Source organism: Planococcus citri, chromosome 1, assembly GCF_950023065.1.
Source record: "Planococcus citri chromosome 1, ihPlaCitr1.1, whole genome shotgun sequence".
In the NCBI taxonomy this organism is placed as follows: Eukaryota; Metazoa; Arthropoda; class Insecta; order Hemiptera; family Pseudococcidae; genus Planococcus; species Planococcus citri.
Window position 1 is genome coordinate 7860682 of NC_088677.1, and position 21269 is coordinate 7881950.

The window sequence follows — 21269 nt, forward strand, 5'->3', positions numbered from 1 at the left end:
CTCTAGTATATTGTGTAAAAAAAATTTGTTTGTCGAAAACTCACGGAGAAATTTGAAATTTAGAAAAGTGACATAATGTGGTACAAATATGGACTCGGGTACAAATATGGACCCCCTCAAAAAATGAATAAATATTTCAGAAAATTGTACAAAAATTTATTCAAAGATGTTTTTTAATGCTTTGGACTTGTCTTCTTTTCTCGGCATTTTAAAAACCATTGAATCGAAATTAGACGAAAAAAAAATTTCGGGGTCCATATTTATTATACCCATGCAAAAAATCGGCTAAGTTTATGAAAAGTGAAAAAATCATGGTCCCATTTCCGACACTTTGGACTTGCCTTCATTTTCGAAAAAATCGTATTTTTTTCGCTCTGGTTCCCACTTTATCTGTTTTAGAACGAATATGCCAGTTCCAAAAGATACCATTTGAGATTTTGCATCGACCAAGGGTATTGCCATCAAAATTTAAGACCACTTTTAGAGTTCTACTGTATGGTTAAAACTTTGCAAACCACTTATATTTTAGAGTGAAATCGTGTTTTGAAAATGATTCCTTCTCAAATATTTCATATTAATTGCGCCAAAACATCGAAAAATATCAGGTCTCAACTTTTTACGGCCACTGCCAATTTAAAAAACCCGAAAAATTTTCTACTTAATTCTTCAGTTTTTATCTTTGATGAAATTTCAGAATCTAACATTTTTGGAATCTGTCACAAAAGTAAATCACTGGAATTTTTGTTTTTCTCAAGATATTTTATCTTTTATTTTTTTCAAATTTTCTCCACTTTTTCTGTTGAGATGCCTTGGATGCCGAGCTACAAAAATTCACTGCAGTCTATCATGACTGTAAATTCAGTGGAGTTCAACCTTGAAGAAATATTTAAGTTTATCTATGTACCTAATCCAATAATCCGTAGGTGCAGGTATAGAACTGATGTTATTTTTAAGACCGACTCGGTATTAAAAATCGTTTAATGCGAAGTGTTTACAAAATGATAAGGAATAATTGCTTGTATTTATGTTATGTATTAACTAATGAATACCTAATACCTATGTGAAGTGTTTATAAGTGATAAGGAATGAGTAATTAGGTACTTATAAGTATTTATAGACAGTAGGTATTATGTATCCGATGTTTTGACTAAAAAATTCTCTATAGTTCCAACCGATTTCAAAAATCATTTTTTTTCACTATGTGTTTCGACTTTTTCACAAGATCCAAACTTCTCAAATACAACCGCAGCCAGTAGTAATATTCCACATGATACGACGAAACAAAAATTCCATTCTTGGACAGTCTAAAAAAAAAAAAATCAGCAGGGCTTTCAAATTTGTGTGAAGCAGTTTGAAGGTTCTTACATACTACTCCCATTATGCTCTTTGGAGTAATTTTTGATTTTGATAGGTACCTATGAATTTCTTTCGGATTTCCCCCCACATTTTTGCTATCAAGTCTTTGCCCTACAAGTGATGATTCAACAATTCGTTCAATTTTCGTGTTATTCTTTTGAGTTGTGATAATTATGGACAAAAGCAATACCTAACAATTTTAACTTTTTGCAAAGTAATTCTGAGCCATTTCGTCGAGTTCATTTTGATGAATGTGGATTTTACCAAAATGTCCTTACGAAAAACGTCTGGCTAAATGTTGTACAATTTTTTCATTTGTTCGTCCGTCATTTTTCGATTTTTTAAAAACGATTTTCATTTCACTTTGTAGGTAGGTACTTCGATAAAGTGCTCACACAACGAAATCCCCATGTTTACCTATACTTTTTTGATCATCCATTATCTTCATTAGGTAATAGGTAATATTTAAGCGAGATCAATGAATACTAACATGATTTGTGACGATGAGGCTCATAACGTTTTGCGATAGCACAGCGCTGATTGAGAAAACAGCAATAATGAACCCGAAAATGAAGCTGGAGCTATCCGGATACAGCTTGAATGGGACGAATCTATAAACAAAAAATTACCTACATACTTACATATAATAAAAAATGAAGCCATAAAATGGTTTCAGTAAATTCTTCGTATTGAATGGAGTACATATACTTACCCTCATAGAAAATCACGACTAGCGTTATTACTAAAAAAAAAAACACTAGTAACTTTTTCTGCAAGTAGTGTCACTACTACTGACAGACGTTACTAATGACTAGTAACGTTTGTCAATGGTAGTGACACGCGCAAATTTGCGCATTTTGCACTGAAAATCATGACAAAAGCATGTTAATGGCAGCTATTTACTCGTAGACCCTCCTAGAACAACGAATTCTCCCCAAAAAAATTTTGAAAATCAAAAAAATATTCATGCCTGGGGTGGGGTTTGAACCTGCAATCCCTCACTCGCTAGTCAGCTGCTTAATCAACTAGGCCACTGGGTAAGTTGGAAGATGAGGTGTTTCAAACATTTATATGCACTTTTTTACCACTCTGGACTTATAAAAATTTCAAGTTTAATGATTTTTTACAAAATTAAAACTGTTTTTGGTGTGTTAATATTTCTAGATAAAAATTAAATGGATATCATAATTCATACACTCGTATTCGATATTTCTTTGCAAAAATGGACACTTCCTCGTCCCCTTACCGTCGTCCCCCCCTCCGAGGGGGCTGGTACCTCGAAATTTGTTTTTCATTTTTCCACTGGAATTTAGGCTTTATTTGCAAAAATCATTGACTTTTTCCATTCCTCTCCCCTCCCCCTCCGCATTTTAAAAATATAAATAGGGCCCAAGCAACCAGGGATGGAAACTGAAATGAAAAAAATATCGGTTACGGTTTTGAGATTTCAGTTTTGAGCACAAAAATATTGGTTAATTTTTAGAGGTTATCTGATGAGGAACCTGTACAAGAACAACATAGTGCAGGTGAAGGTAGAAGGGGAACTAACGGATCACTTCAAGACGTGCAAAGGAGTGAGGCAGGGATGTATCCTCAGTCCAATACTGTTCAATGCGTATGGAGAATGGAATATGGATAATGAGAGAAGCCCAGGATGGATGGAAAAAAGGGGTAACGCTAGGAGGCAGACAAATATCAAATTTGAGATACACAGACAATACCACGATACTGACTGAAAACAGCGACGATATATGAAGGAGATTCTTGGCGAAATTGAGTGGGCGAGCTTGACCAAGGGCCTAAAGGTGAACAAGTCAAAGACCAAGATGATGGTAATAGACAGGGCGAACGACAACCAGCCTGAGCTGCGAGAAATAGATGGAGTAGAAGTGGTACAAAGCTTCATATATCTGGGCTCGTTGATAACCAACAGGGAAGGATCGGAAGATGAGATAAGGAGACGCGCAGCAATCGCAAAGACGGCTGTGGGGAAACTTAATCAAATCTGGAAAAGCCACGAAATCGCCAAGAAGACAAAATTAAAGATGGTAAAAATGCTTGTATTTTCCATATTCCTGTATGCGTCGGAAACATGGACAGTGAAGAAAGCGGATTAAGGTCGGATAGATGCGTTTGAGATGTATTGCTATAGGCAAATGCTCAGAATCTTGTGGACCAAGAAGAGAACGAACGTGTCAATACTGGGAGAACTAGATGGGAAAGACAGACTCAGCACCATCGTAAGAAGAAGGATCCTGAGATATTTTGGACATGTAGTACGCCAGGATAACCTGGAGAAACTCACTGTTCAAGGACACATGGAAGGAAAGAGGTCACAAGGAAGATCGCCCACAAGGTACACGGACCTGATAAAGAAGGCTACAGGACTCACCCTGGGAGAGTGTACCAGAGAAGCTGAAGACAGGGAAAGCTGGAGGGAGCTAGTTGGAGACACTCCATAGTCACGATGCTCGGATTCGAGTGAATGGCAAATAAGAAGATTTTTTTCCTAAACAATTGAATAAGGTTATGGTTAAAAATAAGGGTTACAGTTTTTTTCTTTTTATTTGCCAAAAAATCAAACTTATTTATACCTCAATTTCAAAAAATGCACCTGCAGCTGCAGCTTAGGTCTAAGTCCCGAAATGAAAAATGGTGTTTTTATAAATCTCGATTCAAAAAAAAATTGAAAATTGCCAATTTTTGCAACGAATTACTCGAAACTTTGTTAAATTTACCCCCCCCCCCCCCGCTAAGGAATCAAATGTCAGCATTTTTTGAGCTCAGGTGGAGCTTCCAGCAAAAGTTCAGAGCAAGGAAATGGGAAATGATGTTTTTTTAAATCTTAAATTCCCAAAAAAAAACGAAAATCAATTTTTTTAAGGAATTACTCAAAACTTCATCAAGCTCCCCCCCCCCACCCACCCACCCACCCAATCGAATGTCACCATTTTTTGAGCTGAGGGGGAGCTTCCAGCAAAAGTTCAAAGGGAGGGAATGGAACATAATGTTTTTACAAAATGAACTCAAATTCCAAAAAAAAAATTGAAAATCGTAAATTTTTGCAACAAATTACTCCAAAATTCAAACATAAAAGCGATCAAATGAAAAATGATGTTCTTACAAATCTCAAACTCAAAAAAAAATTGAAAATAATCAATTTTTACAAAGAATTACTCAAAACTTTGTCTACTTTGAAAATTTAATCCTGTCATAAGTTCAACCTTCTGAATCGACAAGGTACAAAGGGGGAATTCCAAATCCAAAGCAATGAAGTGGAAAAATAAATGAAGTTTTTACTAATCTCAAATTAAAAAAAAAAAATCCAAAATCGTAAACTTTTGCAACAAATTACTCGAAATTTTCTCAATTTCCTGGAGTGTACTCCCCTCCCACAAGTGACAATTTGCAACCAACATCATTATTTGCCTATAAATGGATATGTGATTTGGTTCAACAAGGATGAAAAGAGATTAAGAGACGCAAATTTCCAAGAAAAGTCTTTTCAGTTTCATTTGTTTTTAAAAAATTGCAAAAAATTTGAATTAAAATTTAAAAAGTCATGTAAAGTGCCGCATTTTAAAAGAAAAAAAATGAAAATTTTTCCCAAAAAAATAACTGTAACCGAAATGAAATGAGTCGGTTATGGTTATGGTTAAAAAAATTAATACCAATAATTTTGGTTAAGGTTATGGTTTAAAAAAATGCAATCTTCAATTTTGGCTACGGTAATGGTTATGGTTACAGATTTTTCATCATTTTAGCGGTTAAAATTCATTTTGGTTGAAAATTTCCATCCCTGCAAGCAACTGAGCAAGCCACAACAAAAGCTCTTGACAATCGACAATTCTTCATTTTTTTCAGGATATAATTTGTATATATATTTTTACAAACAACCAATTTGGCAAAAAATTTAAATGTTAAATGATTGTTTCCAGATATTTGGCGAAAAATAGACCGTTTTTAGATTGAGGATTTCTGGTAGTTTGACTAAAATGCATCGGAGGACCCTTTTTTACAAAAAATTCAAGTAAAAAAACAGCATTATTTGTGATTTGAGAAGCAAATTTTGCTACTACATCTAATTTTGGTCGGAGGAAAGAAAAGGAAAATGATCTGGCCCAAGCGGAAACTTTTCAAAATTCATAATTTAAAAAAAAAACATGGATTTTATTGGATTTTGGTAATTCTTTAATTTAATTTTCACTGATTGTAGGTACCTGCCATAGCTGTTAGTAGTGTCAGTTCAGTTGTTACTAGTGTCAGCTTGGCCATCAGTAGCATTAAATCATTTGCTAGTAACATTGAGTCAGTCGCTAGTAGTGCCAAGCTGATCGCTAGTAGCGTCAAGCTGGTTGCTAGTAATGTCAAGTCGGTTGCTAGTAGCGTCAAGCTGGTCGTTAGTAGCGTCTAGTTGGTCACTAGTAGTGTCTAGTTGGTCGCTAGTAGTGTCAGTACAAGCGTTAGTAACGTTTTCGGTATCACTAGTAATTTTTTGAAGTCACTAGTAGTGATTTTCTATGAGGGATAGGTAACTTGATGTTTGAGAGTTGTCACCATACTTACTGTAAGACTAGCGAAAGGAATGCCATTGCAGTTTCAATAATGACGATTAGTATCATTTTAATGGTAAAACTAGAAATCAACGCAATTGCTATTAAAGTAATGATTGATACCATGCAAGCGAATGATGTCACAATTTTACAAATCTGTAAAAAGTTCAGTTGTTTAATACTTACCCATTTATTTTTTTAAATCATGCAATCGCAATAAAGTAAGTAAAAGAGAAATATTTCTTGTGATTACCTACTTGAGTAAATGTAGTGGTATCCTTATTGTCCCAGAAGTTTATAAGAAATCCAGCTAGTGGTACCACGAAAACAAAAACCAAATTTGGTATTAGAGCTAACAGCCCTATTTCGTCGACATTTTGATTTTGAGTGTGATCTGAAATGAGTTAAAAATAAAATAAAATGAGTTAACTGTGCACAGTTTTTTGGTGACTGCAAGAGTTCTGATAATGTATTTTTATTAGCTGAAAGACCACATGGAAAGAATCAGACAAGTCAAAAATTTTCAAAAATGAGTTTATATAGGGTCAAATTCGGAGTTGACATCTTGTGGCGGCACCACCATCGACTTACTAAACGGGGGACATTTCATTGAGAATCGCATCTCGACAAGTCGAGTGTGTGCGTGCGGAAGCGTGAGTGAGTATGCAAATATCCTCCTTTTAGCATGATAACATGTATTTCATGCATTCCACCACCAGAGTGCAACACTTGTTTGTCAACTCCGAATTGAATTCACACTGAGGAGTGAAAAATTATAGTGAGTCATATCAGTAACAGTTTACTACTCCATGTCCTACATGCTGGTAGCATGTTTACCCTACACACTACTTGTGTGTAGGTAACAAATTTTTGCAACCTTACTGCCATGCCAGGATATTTCACCACACACTACTGATGTGTAAACCTGTCTCCCATTTAGGGGTAGGCCTAGGAGGTCTCCGGGCACCACTGTACCCTTAACTACCTCACAAAGAGATCTCCTAGAGCAGGATTGTCCAAAAGGATATGATTTCTTATGTGTGAAAGTGTGAAAACTCGGCCCCACCTTACATAGTGGATAAGGTTGGAGTAATTTTGAATGCTGAGGATGGACACATACCATAGGCTATTGGACTCGACTGTTGTTAAAGCCATATTTCCCAAGATTCTTCTCCTCATTACTTCTGCAGCAGAGGAGATGAGTCTGGTCTCGACATCATGAGGTGTTGGTTTGTGTATGTCAAGATATTGTTTGCATGGGAGAAGATCCCCCACACTGGCAGCACTGACTGGGGCATAGAATCGCTCTTGGATTCCACGAAGTATCAGGTATTGCATAGTAGGTATGTAGATGTGGTCACTGAATATCAGGGAGTAATGGGAGTATGGATTCTCCAGGCCTCCTTGAGTGAGCAACTATCCCTGGGCTGTTGAGATTATCTTTCTGGGTTTAGCCTCCTTTGAGGCCTCTTCCTAGTGATGGTACACCACAGAGGTGGAGAACTCAGTGCTACTCTTTTTGAGAGTTGAGGGGAAGCTGGTCCTTAGGAATATTATTTGTCAGTTTACATCCTCCAAGATGTTATGGTCCCATTGGTGAATAGTTTGACGGTGGTTTTTTGATGCCCAGCTTATCCCCAATGGAGAAGGTTGAATGATCTTGTTTTGGTGTTTCCAAAGCTACAGAGCTTGGAGTCACACCTCCATGCGTGGATGAACTGTATTCTGTTTTTGTGACTCAAAGGTGTCTGCTACCGGCTTAGCTTTTAGCAATGTTTTATTAAAGTTGATTGGTAGGTACGCCTTGCTAATAGCTACCTGGATCAAATTTTGGGGAGCACTGGACCTGGAAGCTGCTTGTGTAGTCCATTGTATGTTGGTGTGACAGTTGATGGTGAGAAGTTGTAGGGTTGAAAGCCTGGGCTGTATGTTCCAACCATTGTACACTGATGTACTGTGACCCTCTTCTGGACTGGTGTGTACAATAGGAATATTATATCTCCCTATTCCCAGTGGTGTGCTAATGTTGTGTGCAGGTGGACTTTTATAGTTTTGGATGACATGGTCATGTTGGGCAGTAGTTGTGTTGGCAGAAGAATATAGTACATTGTGCCCAGGGTGTGGAGTTGCTGTAGTACAAAGGGTGTTCCAATAGTAACCCCTCCTCCTCGCTAGGGCACCCTGTGGTGAATGTAGCGAACTGGTTTTACACTCATTTGATAGAAAATTTCATCAGCTAAACAGTGATGTGTTTACCATTGTCGTATGTCCACGTGTTCGTGAGTTATGGCTGATTTACCAAAACGTGATGTGGGCACTTGGTACAAGCAGAAAGTAGTAATGGAATGTTTGACTAATGAAGGTGTTACTCCAATCGCAATTTTTCGGCATTTAAAGTCACAATTTAAGGAAAAAACTTTTGATATCGGTACGGTACAGTACTGGGCTTGTATGGTGAAGAATGAGCCGATTAAAATTTTTGACCAACCACGATCAGGGTGCCCAAAACTGCGGCAATCAATTGAATTGATGGATCAAATTGACCAAAAAATTTGGGAAAATCAGCATTTAACGCAGCGACAACTCGCCGCTCAGACTGGAATCAGGCTTAGAACAGTCAACAGAATGATTAAAAAGCTGGGTTATCGTCGACTTTGTGCTAAGTGGGTCCCAAAGTTGCTGACCAATGAAATGAAGTTGGCGTGAAAGGAAGCAGCTGAACAGCTATTGGCGCGGTATTTTTGTGAAGGTGAGATGTTTATTCAGAATATTGTGACCGGAGATGAATCTTTGGTATGCCATTATGATCCAGAATTAAAGGAGACTTCAAAACAATATCGCTATTCCAGTTCACCCCACCCAAAGAGGAAAACTGAGAGCAACAGGGAAATTGATCCTGACAGTGTTCTGGGATATGGAGGGCCTAGTGCACAGAGAATTTCTGCCAAAAGGGAATACAGTCAATTCAGAGACTTATGTAAGCACTTTAAAGAAGTTGAAATGTTGTTTGAACCGCGTACGAGGCGATCATCCTGTGTTTATCCTGCAACATGATAATGCAAGACCACACATAAGTGCGCGGCTGCACGCACAAAAGGGGCAATTGAGGCAAACGGATTCGAAGTTGCTATTCATCCTCCTTACTCACCAGATTTGGCCCCATGCAATTTTTATTTATTCAGACATCTGAAGAAGGGTTTAAAAGGTAAGCGCTATGCATCAGACCAAGAATTGCAGCGCGCAGTGAACAAATGGTTCTGTTCCCATCCCCCTGAATTTTATGAAACGGTTATGAGTAAACTAATTTCACGTTGGCAGAGATGTATCAAAAAAAACAGCGATTATGTTGAAATGTAATATATCATTTTAAAGCTAATAAAATTCTCTTTCTTATGAGCTATTCATTTTTTTGGTAAGATAATTAGACAGCAAGTTATGGGTGTGGAGGGGTTACTATTGGAACACCCTTTGTATGTTGGAAAAGGAAGTTGGATACCATAATTACACTACACAATACTGATGTGTCACAAAAACTTTATACAGCTCTACTGCAGGGAGTAGGAATGCCACCACACAGTACTGATGTATAGGATATTGGGTAGTAAAGTGTTACTAATATGTAGACTAATTTTCACCCAGACAAAAAACCCATTGTTAGCAGTAGTTTTTAGGAAAACTTTAATTGAACGACAGAATAAGTGAATTGCACAACAGGACCACGACAGGACAACGCCATGACAAAATAATGGTTTTTGAACAACAGGTGATTTAAGGACTATTTTAGTCCTTAGAACGACAACATTGAACGACAGACCACATCTGTAAATTTTACTTCGAAAATCAGCATTATTTGTTAGGAAAAAATTGAGGAAAATCCTGAATTTTCAAGAAAAGTGATGAATCTGATTTGAAATTATAAGGTCCTGTAGAGATTCACTACTACTCTGTAGGTATCTGCACCTACCTACCACAAGTAGTTCTTTGCCAATAGTGATTCCTTACTACACTATTTTCCTAGTAGTGAATCTTCACTGTCAACACTACTACCTTATCAGTAGTGTTATCCAGCAGTTTTTTGCCAGTGGTGATTCTCTACTACACTACTAACTAATGGCATTTTCTGATAGGGAAAATTATTGGGACAACTACAGTTGTTCCACTGATTTTTCACTACAGGGAAACCCACTCACAAGTATGTAGCAGTAATGGATCACTACCGGCAAAAACCAATTGGGAAACACTTCTGATTTTTTATATTTAAACTAGTAGGTTTTCTCTACATGCGGATTAATTCACAACCTACAAAATTAGAGGATTATTAGGTATGTACTGTAAAACACGGTAACACAAAAGTTTAAAAAAGTGACTTGTCTGGTTCTTTCTATGTACATTTCAGTTGGGTTGGGTCTAGACTTGCCTCTGATATATAAAGGTAGAAATGTCACAAAAATCGAATCGATCCACATGTATGCGAATACAAGTAAATATAAAGAAATAACTGCCTTTGATGTGAGTATACTTTGGTATGGATGATGCAACTGTAAAAAGAAATACCTGATGAAATACAATGAAGACCATTATTTGGAGTTAGAGGTATCTCAGAAAAAGCTGGCGAGATGCCTCACTGCCCCAAGCAGTAGTGTGCACAGAGTTGAAAGATTGTTTTTACCAGGCATTTTTCATTCATGACGACACCACCGCCGCCACCATACCCCCCCAGCCAATTTTTTTTCAAGGCAAACACAAAACTAGAAGATTTAGGGAGGGGTAGGGTCGAGAGGAAATTGTCCAACTGATTGGGAGATTTGGATATAATTGAATGTAAGTTGTGCGATTGATTTTTGCTTCCATCTTTTTATTCGATATCATTTATTATGTACCTAATAGCAAAAAAGAGGCGATTTTTTTGAAGGTGGGGGGTAGAAATTTCAAGTATGTGCAGCAATTATCAACTGGCTATGTTTAGTGAAGTCAACAATTCATTTCAAGATAAATTTTTCTTCTGTTTCTTACAATTTTTCTTATGAACTTATTAAATAGGTATCTGTCCACTATCATCACCACCACCACCCCAAAACTTTACCGGGCAAATGGTGAAGTATTAGCCCCAAGCAGGGAAACATGGGTAGCCTACGTACTCAAAGAGAGGGCATTTTTGAAAATGTCGCGGTTTTCTCTCTTTCTCCCATGTTTTTGGGGAAAATAGGCCACTTCCAAAAAATAGTATTCAAGACTCTACGTTGATCTAGGTGATTGCCATGAACATCCGAAACCACTTTTTGGGTTCCACTGAGCAATTGAAAATTTTCACGTCGCCAATTTTTGGATAAATCTGTGTTTTGAAAATATGTTCTTCTAAAATATTATTTATTTACCTCGATCCGTGCAAATTGTGGAAAAATAACCTTGCAAAGTGCAAACCTCTTTAATTAAGGGCCGATTCCGCATACACAATGCATACCTGGTCCGCCTGATTTTCGAGTGTTGATATCTCGAGATCTATCTGACGAAAATCGATGAAATTTCAAATATAGATACTATGAAGCAATTAGAAAGAAATGTTGGATGGGATTTAATTATTATGTATTTGAATAGTTTCAGAATGAACAATGATTGAAAAGTGTTCAAATTTCGTTGATTTTCAATTTCAAATTCTGCGAAAAATATTCAATCAAAATGAAAATCGCATCCGACATTTTCTTCTAATTGTTTCAAAGTACATTATATCTATATTTTAAATTTCATCTAATTCTGTACAGTAGATCTCCAGATCCGAAGATGCAAAGATTTACAAGTTTTTAAGCGGAGTTTACACGCTGCTAGTTTATTTAATTATTCAAGAAACTGCGTTGATTTTTTTCAAGTTACATTCCATTTCATGATGAAAAATAATGAATATACATGTAAATTTATTTGATTAGATATGATCAAGTACTTGTAAATGTACTTGAATCAAGTAAACTTGAAGCGTGTGGAACCTTGCTTAAAAATTCTGCCTGCCGCTTAATACTTATGCAAAAAAGTATGCGGAATCGGCCCTTGAATGAAAAACTCGATAAGTGCAATAATTTCTCCGGTCCCTTGAGTTTGCACTTATCGAGGTTTTATACTTATAAATCCAACTTGATTACATTTTCTTCTGAATTGGTGTCAGTTCCATCGCATATGTATTCAAGTTCTTCTTTTGAAATCCATTTGTCCTCGCAAGGGTGATTTCTTACAAAAATATAACACATTATTGACACGATGACAGATATGGCCCCTAATTTAAAAAAAGGAAAGAAGCGGTGCATAAGTATTTCTGCGTTTGTGATCACCCCTATTCGTTAGTAGGTAAGTAAATCAAAGTTGAATATTTTTGTTAATTTTTTCCCCTTAAAAAAATACAAACTGTCTCTGGCGAAGCAAGGGCAAAAGCTCTCAAAAATCAGTATTTCAAAATGTAGGTCTATAAAAAACGATATTATCTGTGCGATGATTTACTTATTAGAAGTTTATCATTTTGCTTCAAAATTTTGAAATTAGAATTGTGAATTTGTTTTGTTGAAAAATTCAAAATTTTGAAAATAGAAAGCAAACGAGGCTGGACGAAGCGAGGGCAAAAGCTCTCGAAAATTAGTATTCCGAGAGGCATAAAAACAGTGGTATTCGAATGATGATTTCTTTTTTTTTCTTCTTCTTCGAAAAATTCAAAATTGAAAAAAGAAAAGCAAACAGGCTCGAGAGCGAAGTGAGGGCAAAAGCTCTCGAAAATTGGAAGGAGTTTATTATTTCAACTTCAAAATTTTAGGAAAATTGAATTTTTCACTTTTTTTCATTTTTCACTACCTCTAAGCAAAATTGCCTCGCAAGGGCACAGGCTGTTGTTGATAGAGGTAGTCTCTAGGTAGTAGCTCGCATCATCAAGAGGAGCCAGTCCCCGAGGACAGATGAGAAGGCGAAGACAACACCAGGGGTATTCTGTGCATCCACGTCGTGTCGTGTGGGGTGGTAATATGTTGCTGTTCGATGGACTTGGGATCAATAAACATGGCCAAAGCAGAATTTTCCAGTTGGTGGAGTGACAGGGAGGAGTGGCAAGCTGAAGGCCAAATCTCTACATAAATACTGATTACAAACAAGAATGCATAACAGCTGCAGAACACCAACAACTCACTCGTTCCAGCCCAGGGAAGCTCAAGAGCTTCAGAGTGAAAAGGCAAATACCAGCGCCTAAAAACTGGCAAATTCAGCTAAGGGAGCAAACCCCCATGGTGGAAGGCAACGGGAAACCAACACCATTATATCTCCCCAGAATTATATGGACATCAATTGAGCAATGGCCCCAAGTCTCCATCAGGCTGATACTCATCCGCCAAGGCAGCTGGATAAGGGTACGAAGAATATGTGGAGTTAAAACAAGGTGGAACAACATCAATGTTGCGACCTGGAATGTGAGAACTTTGTACAGAATTGGAAAACTCGCTAATGTAGTTATGGAAGCCAGGAGATTACAAATCAATGTATTAGGAATAAGCGAGACCTGATGAACTGGAAATGGTAGAAACTGGGTAGATAAGGATTACGAAATGATCTACGCTGGAAAAGACACACACACGAACTAGGTGTGGATATATTAATTCATACCAGAATCAGCGATAAAATCAGTGCCATAATTCCAAAATCAGAGAGGATAATATTCGTGAGATTGGAGGTCAAGCCGAAACCAATCGTGATAATTCAAGTTTATGTGCCACAGCAGAAAGCAGTACAGCAGAAATCAACAACTTCTACAATGACCTAGAAGAAGTAATGACAATGAGCTGCTAAAAAAACAACAATGTTGTGTTTTTGATGGGAGACTTCAATGCCAAAGTTGGGAATGATCATGGCAGCCAAGTTGCAGGGAAGTACGCACTTGGAGAGCAGAATGAAAGAGGTGAAATTCTCGTAGAATTCGCAGAAAGACAAGATCTAATAATATCAATGGCTTGGTATAAAAACCTTGTAAGTCCAGATTTTTTCGAAAATGCTTTTTTTGTGGTTTCTATACTAAAAAACAACGAGGAATCCGAATTTAAAAACCTCGTAAGTCTAAAACGTATCCTAGCGCTCTGATCGGCGAAAATCCAACATTAAAAAACACATAAGTCCGACTTACGAGGTAAGTAGGTACATGAATTTCATCAATTGTAAATTTGAAAACCTCATAAGTCCTTGTTAAAAACCACATAAGTTGTATGTAAGTACGATGAAAATCTTGTATGTCATCTCTAGAAACCTAGTATGCCGTCTCTAGAAACCTAGTAGGTATGTCCTTCCAAAGCGCTTTAATCAACTAATTTTATTTTATCAACCTGTAAAATATCATCAGGCCATACCATTAAGACCTTTAAAATATAATAATGCAATCAAAAACTGCAAATAACAAAATTTATGAATGTTTTAAACGTTTTTTTGTTCTCCTGAAAAATGTAGGATTTTGGACTTACGTGGTATTTATACCAAGCCATCATGCAATACCTGGTTCAAGCAACATGCAAGAAGATTATACACATTGGTCAGTCCTGGAGATCGAGTCAGAAACCAGATGGGATTCAAAATCAATGGCAAGAGAATAAATGAAACAAGTTATGCAGATGAAAAAGTGATCCTTGCTGAAACAGAAGCGCAGATGCAGAAAATGATCAACTAAATCAACAGTGCTGGATTAAAATATGGAATGAAAATAAATGCAGGCAAGACCAATGTGATGAGATTTACAAAAGGAGACTTCAAAGAGGTCAAAATCAACATTGGAACCCAAGAAGTTGAAAATGTAAATCAATTCAGATACCTTGGAGCGCTGATAAATAACGATGGTACAGATCATAAAGAAATTAAATCACGGATTGGAATGGCAAATAGCGCCATTAATAACCTAGCCAATGTGCTGAGAAATCAAACAATGAGTCTAGCTCTGAGAAAGAGAATTATGTGATGCTACATATGGACCGTTCTAAAGTATTCCTGTGAAACATGGACCATGAGTGCAGAATACGAGATAAAAATATCTGCTTTTGAGATGTGGTGCTATTGAAGGCTATAGATATGCTAGAAACTGGCTGATAATATAAGATGGAAGTATACGCTATTGTTTTGAAAGTTTTCAAGCTAATTTTTCATACGAAAAAAAGTGGCAACACTGATTTTTATGATATCACCAAAAAGCCTTTCAAACCCCCTAGGGAACTATTGGAGAAAGTTCCAGTTTGGTAGGTATCGCGGTCATCGAGTAATCCACTGCTGAAATGGGTGATATTCTAAGTTCACATGAAAACTTTGACATCCCCTAGCAGCCTTTAAAAAAGGGCTAGAGGGCTGCGATTTGCTCCATGTTCCATTGGTCAATAGTCATCCCTTTGGAAAATTCGGTTTCCTCTTAGAGAGGGATTTAATGAATGTTACAACGATTAGATATGAATTTTTACTAAGTATAATATGTACCTGTGATATAGAATGTATTTTTCCATCCGAAGTTGTAAGATATATATCCACAGAAAGGATACACAATAGCTGTGCCAACGTTAGCTCCATTAAAGCTGAATGATATAAGCATAGATCTTTCATTTCTTGGAAACCAGTGTGCAGCTATATCCGCAGTACTTGCATAAAAGAATGACTGCGCGCATATGTACAATCGCGATTAATTGTATCATATTTCATGGTTTAATAAGATAGTGATTTTTTTTTCAAAAGGGAGGTACCTACCTCAAATATTCCGGTTACAAATCGACATAATAAGAAACTCCAAAGATCTAGATGCAACGCGAGCGGTTGTATTAGGGTTGTGAGGCCCGATATCAACATACATAATGACGCATTTGTTGATCCACCAAGTTTATGTACTAAAAATCCGCTCACAAATGAAAGAAAACCACCATAAGAAGAGGAACTGAGGATTATACCAATGGTAGCGGCGTTCCAGTCGAAATCTGGTCGCTAAAAAATACGTTAACGAATCAACAAAGGGTATACTTAGATACTCGTACATTCAACTATACAAAATTATATCTTAAGTATCGTCATCGGATTCGAATTCATTACTCAATTGCCATAGGCTAGCTGGACCTATCCAGTAGGTTGTGCCAATTTTTCAAGTTTAATGAGAAGGGATGTGGGAGGGGTTCAAATTTCAAAAATTTTCAATTCGTCATTAAATAATAATCCGCCATTATCCTTTAAGGCCTGGGCCAAACAGGAGTGAGCAGACAAAATGCTTTCAATTTTTTGAATGGCACTTACACTTCATACGAGTAGATCATGATTCTGAGGATATACACGGCGATACGTTTTCGCCTCCAATTTGAAGGCCAGAACGAGTGTATATGTAAGAAAGAGAGGCGAAATGGCGAAAACGCCGCTCTTAAAAGATCATAAGTTTCAGCACAATCGAGAGTTTTACATTTTATGATCTGGAACCTGCTCTAATTAATTAAATCAACTCAAACTTGAGGAATGTGATTCTTTTGGGACCTCAAATTGACCCCCTCAGTTTAAAGGGTCAAAGTTGAAAATTACAGAAAGGTCATTTCTTTGGAGGGGCATAATATGGCCCCGAATGAACAAAAAGGATTCAAAATCATGCCATTGGTCAATACCTCTATTGTGATCAACATATCCAAATTTCAGCTTCCTAGGTCATCCCCACCCCATTTTAGGTGAGAAAAAAACCACATTTAAACCATATTTCTGACCCCCTAACCCCTAAAACTGATCTAGGGGGTCCAAATTTTCAGAATACAATGGAAGGGTGCCCGGTTAGTACTTATTGCAGGTTTAAACCTTCCGACCCAATTTGACCTCTCTCCAGGGTCAAAAAAGTGGATTTTTGGTCTATTTTACATGTTTTTTGACGGATGTACCCGAAGTGCCTTTTGCAGGTTTCAACCTTCCAACCCCATTTGACCCTGTTGGGGGAAGTTGGAAACAACCTCCAACGGCGTGTTTACTCTGGAGGAAATTGAAGAAGACCTGAACCATTGCTACCTGGAGTATGCACTGGCACATTGTGTCAGTGCAGACTTCGAGATGTCCCAAGGCGTAGCTAAGCAAATTGCTCAAAAATTTGGAGAAAGAGATGCTTTGAGGAGAAGGGGGCTATGGTATGGGGTATAGTAGACATCAAAAAGGAAGGCAAACTTAATGGCAAAAAAACTGAAAACTTTATCTTATACATGGTCACCAAAGATCGGTACCATGAAAAACCATTAAAGAAAAATTTCCTAATGATCCTAAAAAAAATCTAGTCACCAAATGTTCAGAATTGGAAATTAAAAAGCTGGCTATACCCAGGTTGAGCTGCAGATGAGATCAACTGGATTAGGGACTGGTGTGCTTTTTTTCAAAAACTCTTAGTGCTTTTTTTTTGCAAATTCACGTTGTTTTTTTGAAATCGTGTTGTGCTTTTTTTCAAAAACTCGTAGTGCTTTTTTTTCAAATTTGTGTTGTGCTTTTTTCAAAAATCGTGTAGTGCATTTTTCAGATTCGCATTGTGCTTTTTTTTCAAAATTGCGTTGTGCTTTTTTTTTAAAATCACGTTGTGCTTTTTTTCAAAAACTCGTGGTGCTTTTTTTTGCAAATTCGCGTTGTGCTTTTTTTAAAATTTGTGTTGTACTTTTTTTTTGAAATCACGCTGTGCTTTTTTTTCAAAATTGCATTGTGCCTTTTTTCAAAATCCTGTTCTGCTTTTTTTTTCAAAATCGCGTTGTGCCTTTTTTTCAAAATCATGTTTTTTTTCAAAATTGCTTTCTGCTTTTTTCAAAAACTCAATAGTGATTTTTTTTCAAATTCGCGTTGTGCTATTTTTTTCAAATTTGCGTTGTGTTTTTTTTTTGAAATTGCGTTGTGCTACTTTTCAAAATTTTGTAGTGCTTTTTTTCAAATTTGCATTGTGCCTTTCTTTCAAATTCGCGTTGTGCTTTTTTTCAGAATCACTTTGTGCTTTTTTTCAAAAACTCAGTGCTTTTTTTCTGAAATCCCGTTGTGCTTTTTTTCAAAATTGCGTTGTGCCTTTTTTTCAAAATTGCGTTGTGTGGTGCTTTTTTCAAATTTGTGTTGTGCCTTTTTTTAAAAATCACGTTGTGCTTTGTTTCAAAATCTCAGTGCTTTTTCTCAAATTTGCATTGTGCTTTTTTTTGCAAATTTGCATTGTACTTACTTCTTTTCAAATTCGAGTTGTGCTTTCTTTTTTCAAATCGTGTTAAGCTTTTTTCCAAAATTGTGTTCTAATTTCTAATTCTTGTTGTTCTTTGTTTTCAAATTCGCGTTGTGCTTTTTTTCAAAATCGCGTTGTGCTTTATTTTTGAAATCACATAGTGATTTTTTTCCAAAATGGTGTTTTTATTTTGGAAATTGCGTTTAGCTTCTTTTTAAAAATTGCGTTGTGCTCATTTTTCAGATTTGCGCTGTGCTTTTTTTAGTCAAAATCGCGTTGCGCTATTTTTTGAAATCATGTTTTTATTTTTGAAACTGATTTGTGCTCTTGTTTTAAAATTGCAATGTGCTTTTTTTGAAATTGCGTTGGTTTTTTTTTGAAATTGCGTTGGTTTTTTTTTGAAATTGCGTTGTGCTTTTTTTTTGAAATCGCGTTGTGCTTTTTTTCAAAATCCCATTGTGCTTTTTTCTCAGAATTGTGTTGTGCTATTTTTTAAAATCACGTTTTCATTTTCAGAATTAAGCACTTTAAAATTGTGTTGTGTTATTTTTTTTTCAAATCGACAAAATCTTGTTGTACTCATTTTTTCGAAGTTGCGGTGTGTTTTTTTTCAAAATCACGTTGTGCTTTTTTTTGAAGTTGTTTTTTTTTGAAATCGTGTTGTGCTTGCAAAATCAAAATCATGTTCTGCTTTTGAAATCCGAATTGTGTTTTTTTAAAATCGCGTTGACCTTTTTGGAAACTGCGTTGTGCTTTTTTTCAAATTTGCGTTGTGCTTTTTTTTGAAATCGCATTGTGATTTCAAAATCAAAATCACGTTCTGCTGACAAAATCCAAAATTGTGTTGCTTTTTTTGAAATTGGGTTGTACTTTTGTAACGAAATAGGCCACCACACTGTTACAGCTGCGCTTGTCTAGTTTTGGTAAATATTTTTTATCTTTTTCTTTTAAATACCCAAACAAAAAATTAATACCTGAAGAAAAGAAGTAACAGAAACATCCAGAAGTCAAGATTTGAAGACAGTCCTGGATCAAGATATTTAAAATTGTATTATAATAGCTTAGCTTAGTAGTAGAAAATATAACAATCTTTTCATGTGGGTGGTTGGTGAGAAGTCAGTAGCAAGAGCACTGACCGCCCCACAAATATCCCAATGTACCTCGTGGCTTTTAACTTGTTGGGACCACCCCTAGGCAAAATTTCTCCCCCTTCATACTTCACCCTGAGACGGGTTGGTGGCTCGGTCGTGATCTGAACAGGTACGCGTGAAAACGAAACCTGGGAAGTGACAACTGGGCCTTAGGCAACCGCCTAGGCCTAGGGGTTTGGGTCAGGGTGGCCAATCCGTCTCCCTCCCCCCATTCCCCTTCTCATCCCTTGTCTTAGTCTTGGGGTGAAGCTGTAGATTAGACTTAGATAGTTGATTATACTCTTTATACTCTAGTAGCCTTAAGATTAAGATTGTTTTTTCTTTTATAATAAAAATAAACCCTCGGCGCGCGTTGTGCATCCGAGGTGTTTTCCAAAAAAAAAAAAAAAAACATTTGACCCATTTCAGGGTCAAGAACGGTTTGTTACCATACGTCTTTTTGAAGGTTGAAGAAGAGAGTTGGGTGAAGCCCAAGGGGGGTGCAGAGGAACGCCCCCCCGCAAACATAAGAATGAAAAAGTGGAAGGAGAGAGTTGGGCGAAGCCCAATGGGTGCAGAACCAAAAAAAGACATCCGCAGGAGGTAATTGGGCGATGCTCAAGAGGGGTGCAGGGTGGGACTAGGTCCCCCCAAATACAGGTGAAGCACGTGAGCGAAGCGATGGTGCGAGTAGTTCAAGAGCCCTCAATAATTATGTTTCTGGTACAAAAATTTGGCTCTTACCTAGCGGCAGAGTTCTACAACTTTTTTTGACTTTCGACCCACGTTTAGGAAAGCCCACAGCCTCTCCAAATTGACCTACAGGGTCCAAATTTTTACAGTACAATGGGAGGATGCACCCTAAGTGTCCTTTTTCAGGTGGATGGGATTATTATCTCCTCTTCTACACCCAGTCGCACTAATTTAAACTATATCAAAATCAACAATTAAAATAAATATGTTGAATATAATTAGGTAGGTAATATAATTAGTTTCATTTGTGAGAATTAATTTTTAAAAAATACATATATTAAATTTAGTATTTTCAAATTATTCAATTTTTTTTAATTGATTAGAAATTTCTTGACTAGTTTGGAAAAAGTAGGTTACCCGCAGCAGCTACATATAGTAAGACGCCCACCTACATCATTTTGTTCAAATATGAAAAAAGCCAATAAAAGTAGGTAATTCAACTTACTCCTGTTGTTGTTCTATTTGACAGCATCTCAACAATACAGATACTGATATTATTCTTCAACAGCTGGAAATTGATAAACGATACGAATATCGTAACAGCTACCAGAAGACGTTTGGAAAAAAATAATACCGGTGGTGATTCATCCATGATGGTGATCTGTTGACCAATATACGCGAAATATTCACTTTGTACCACAGAACCTTACACTGTAGTTCATATAGAACAAAAAAAGTTACAGAAAGTAAAAAAAAAATGACTTTGTAAAGGTCAGGAACAATCGTCATAGATAAGCTCGCGGCTTTACAAAAGGTACCTGCCTACTTATCCTAGTTTTCAAAAATTTATGCGACGCATTCAGAATGTAAAATTATTCTAAGAAGCGGAACCTGTTTACTTATTACCTATCTTGAACAGTAGATAGTGCATTTCTAAGTACTTGGACGGTTTTTTCCGCTTAAAGGTGTTACGAAAACATGGTTTAAGAGCGTAGCAAATGTTTCAAAACGTGATAACCTTATAATGTATTCACGGCACTCGTCACTCTATGATAAGGCGAATCATATCTAGATAGCATTTAGGCCTTCTGATTTTTTTTTTACGGCTTTCCTTCGATGGTCTGTAGTTGTTGAAGGCAAACCACCATTGTTTCTGTCTTGAACATGCCGGAGTTTGATGGGTGAACTTCAAAATCAGTCGAATTTGGAACGAATCTGTTTTTGGATTTTTAAAGAGAGAAGATCAAAAGATTTAATATCGATTCCTAATCAAAGTTTTAAAAACACCTGTACCTAAGATTATGCTCTTCTGGCCAAGGCCCAGAGTTGGAAACGGAATTTGAAAAAAGCTATAAGTAGTAA

General features: G+C 36.7%; 1 protein-coding gene across 2 annotated transcripts; it reads right to left on the minus strand.

The window, feature by feature from the left end:
- Positions 1-960: 960 nt before the first annotated feature.
- On the minus strand, positions 961-21246 carry LOC135846543 (sodium-dependent phosphate transport protein 3-like). Of its 2 annotated transcripts, XM_065365704.1 has the most exons (10): positions 21201-21246; positions 20413-21122; positions 15639-15869; positions 15375-15549; positions 12041-12171; positions 10327-10447; positions 6167-6303; positions 5923-6065; positions 1847-1967; positions 961-1304 (listed from the first exon to the last, which is right to left on the minus strand). In XM_065365704.1, the coding sequence occupies exons 2-10, from the start codon at positions 20557-20559 to the stop codon at positions 1185-1187; spliced, it is 1326 nt and encodes a 441-aa protein (XP_065221776.1). In that variant the 5' UTR covers positions 20560-21122; positions 21201-21246; the 3' UTR covers positions 961-1184. The 2 variants fall into 2 exon arrangements, with proteins under 2 accessions (XP_065221776.1, XP_065221784.1); XM_065365712.1 differs by lacking the exons at positions 10327-10447; positions 12041-12171.
- Positions 21247-21269: the final 23 nt, after the last annotated feature.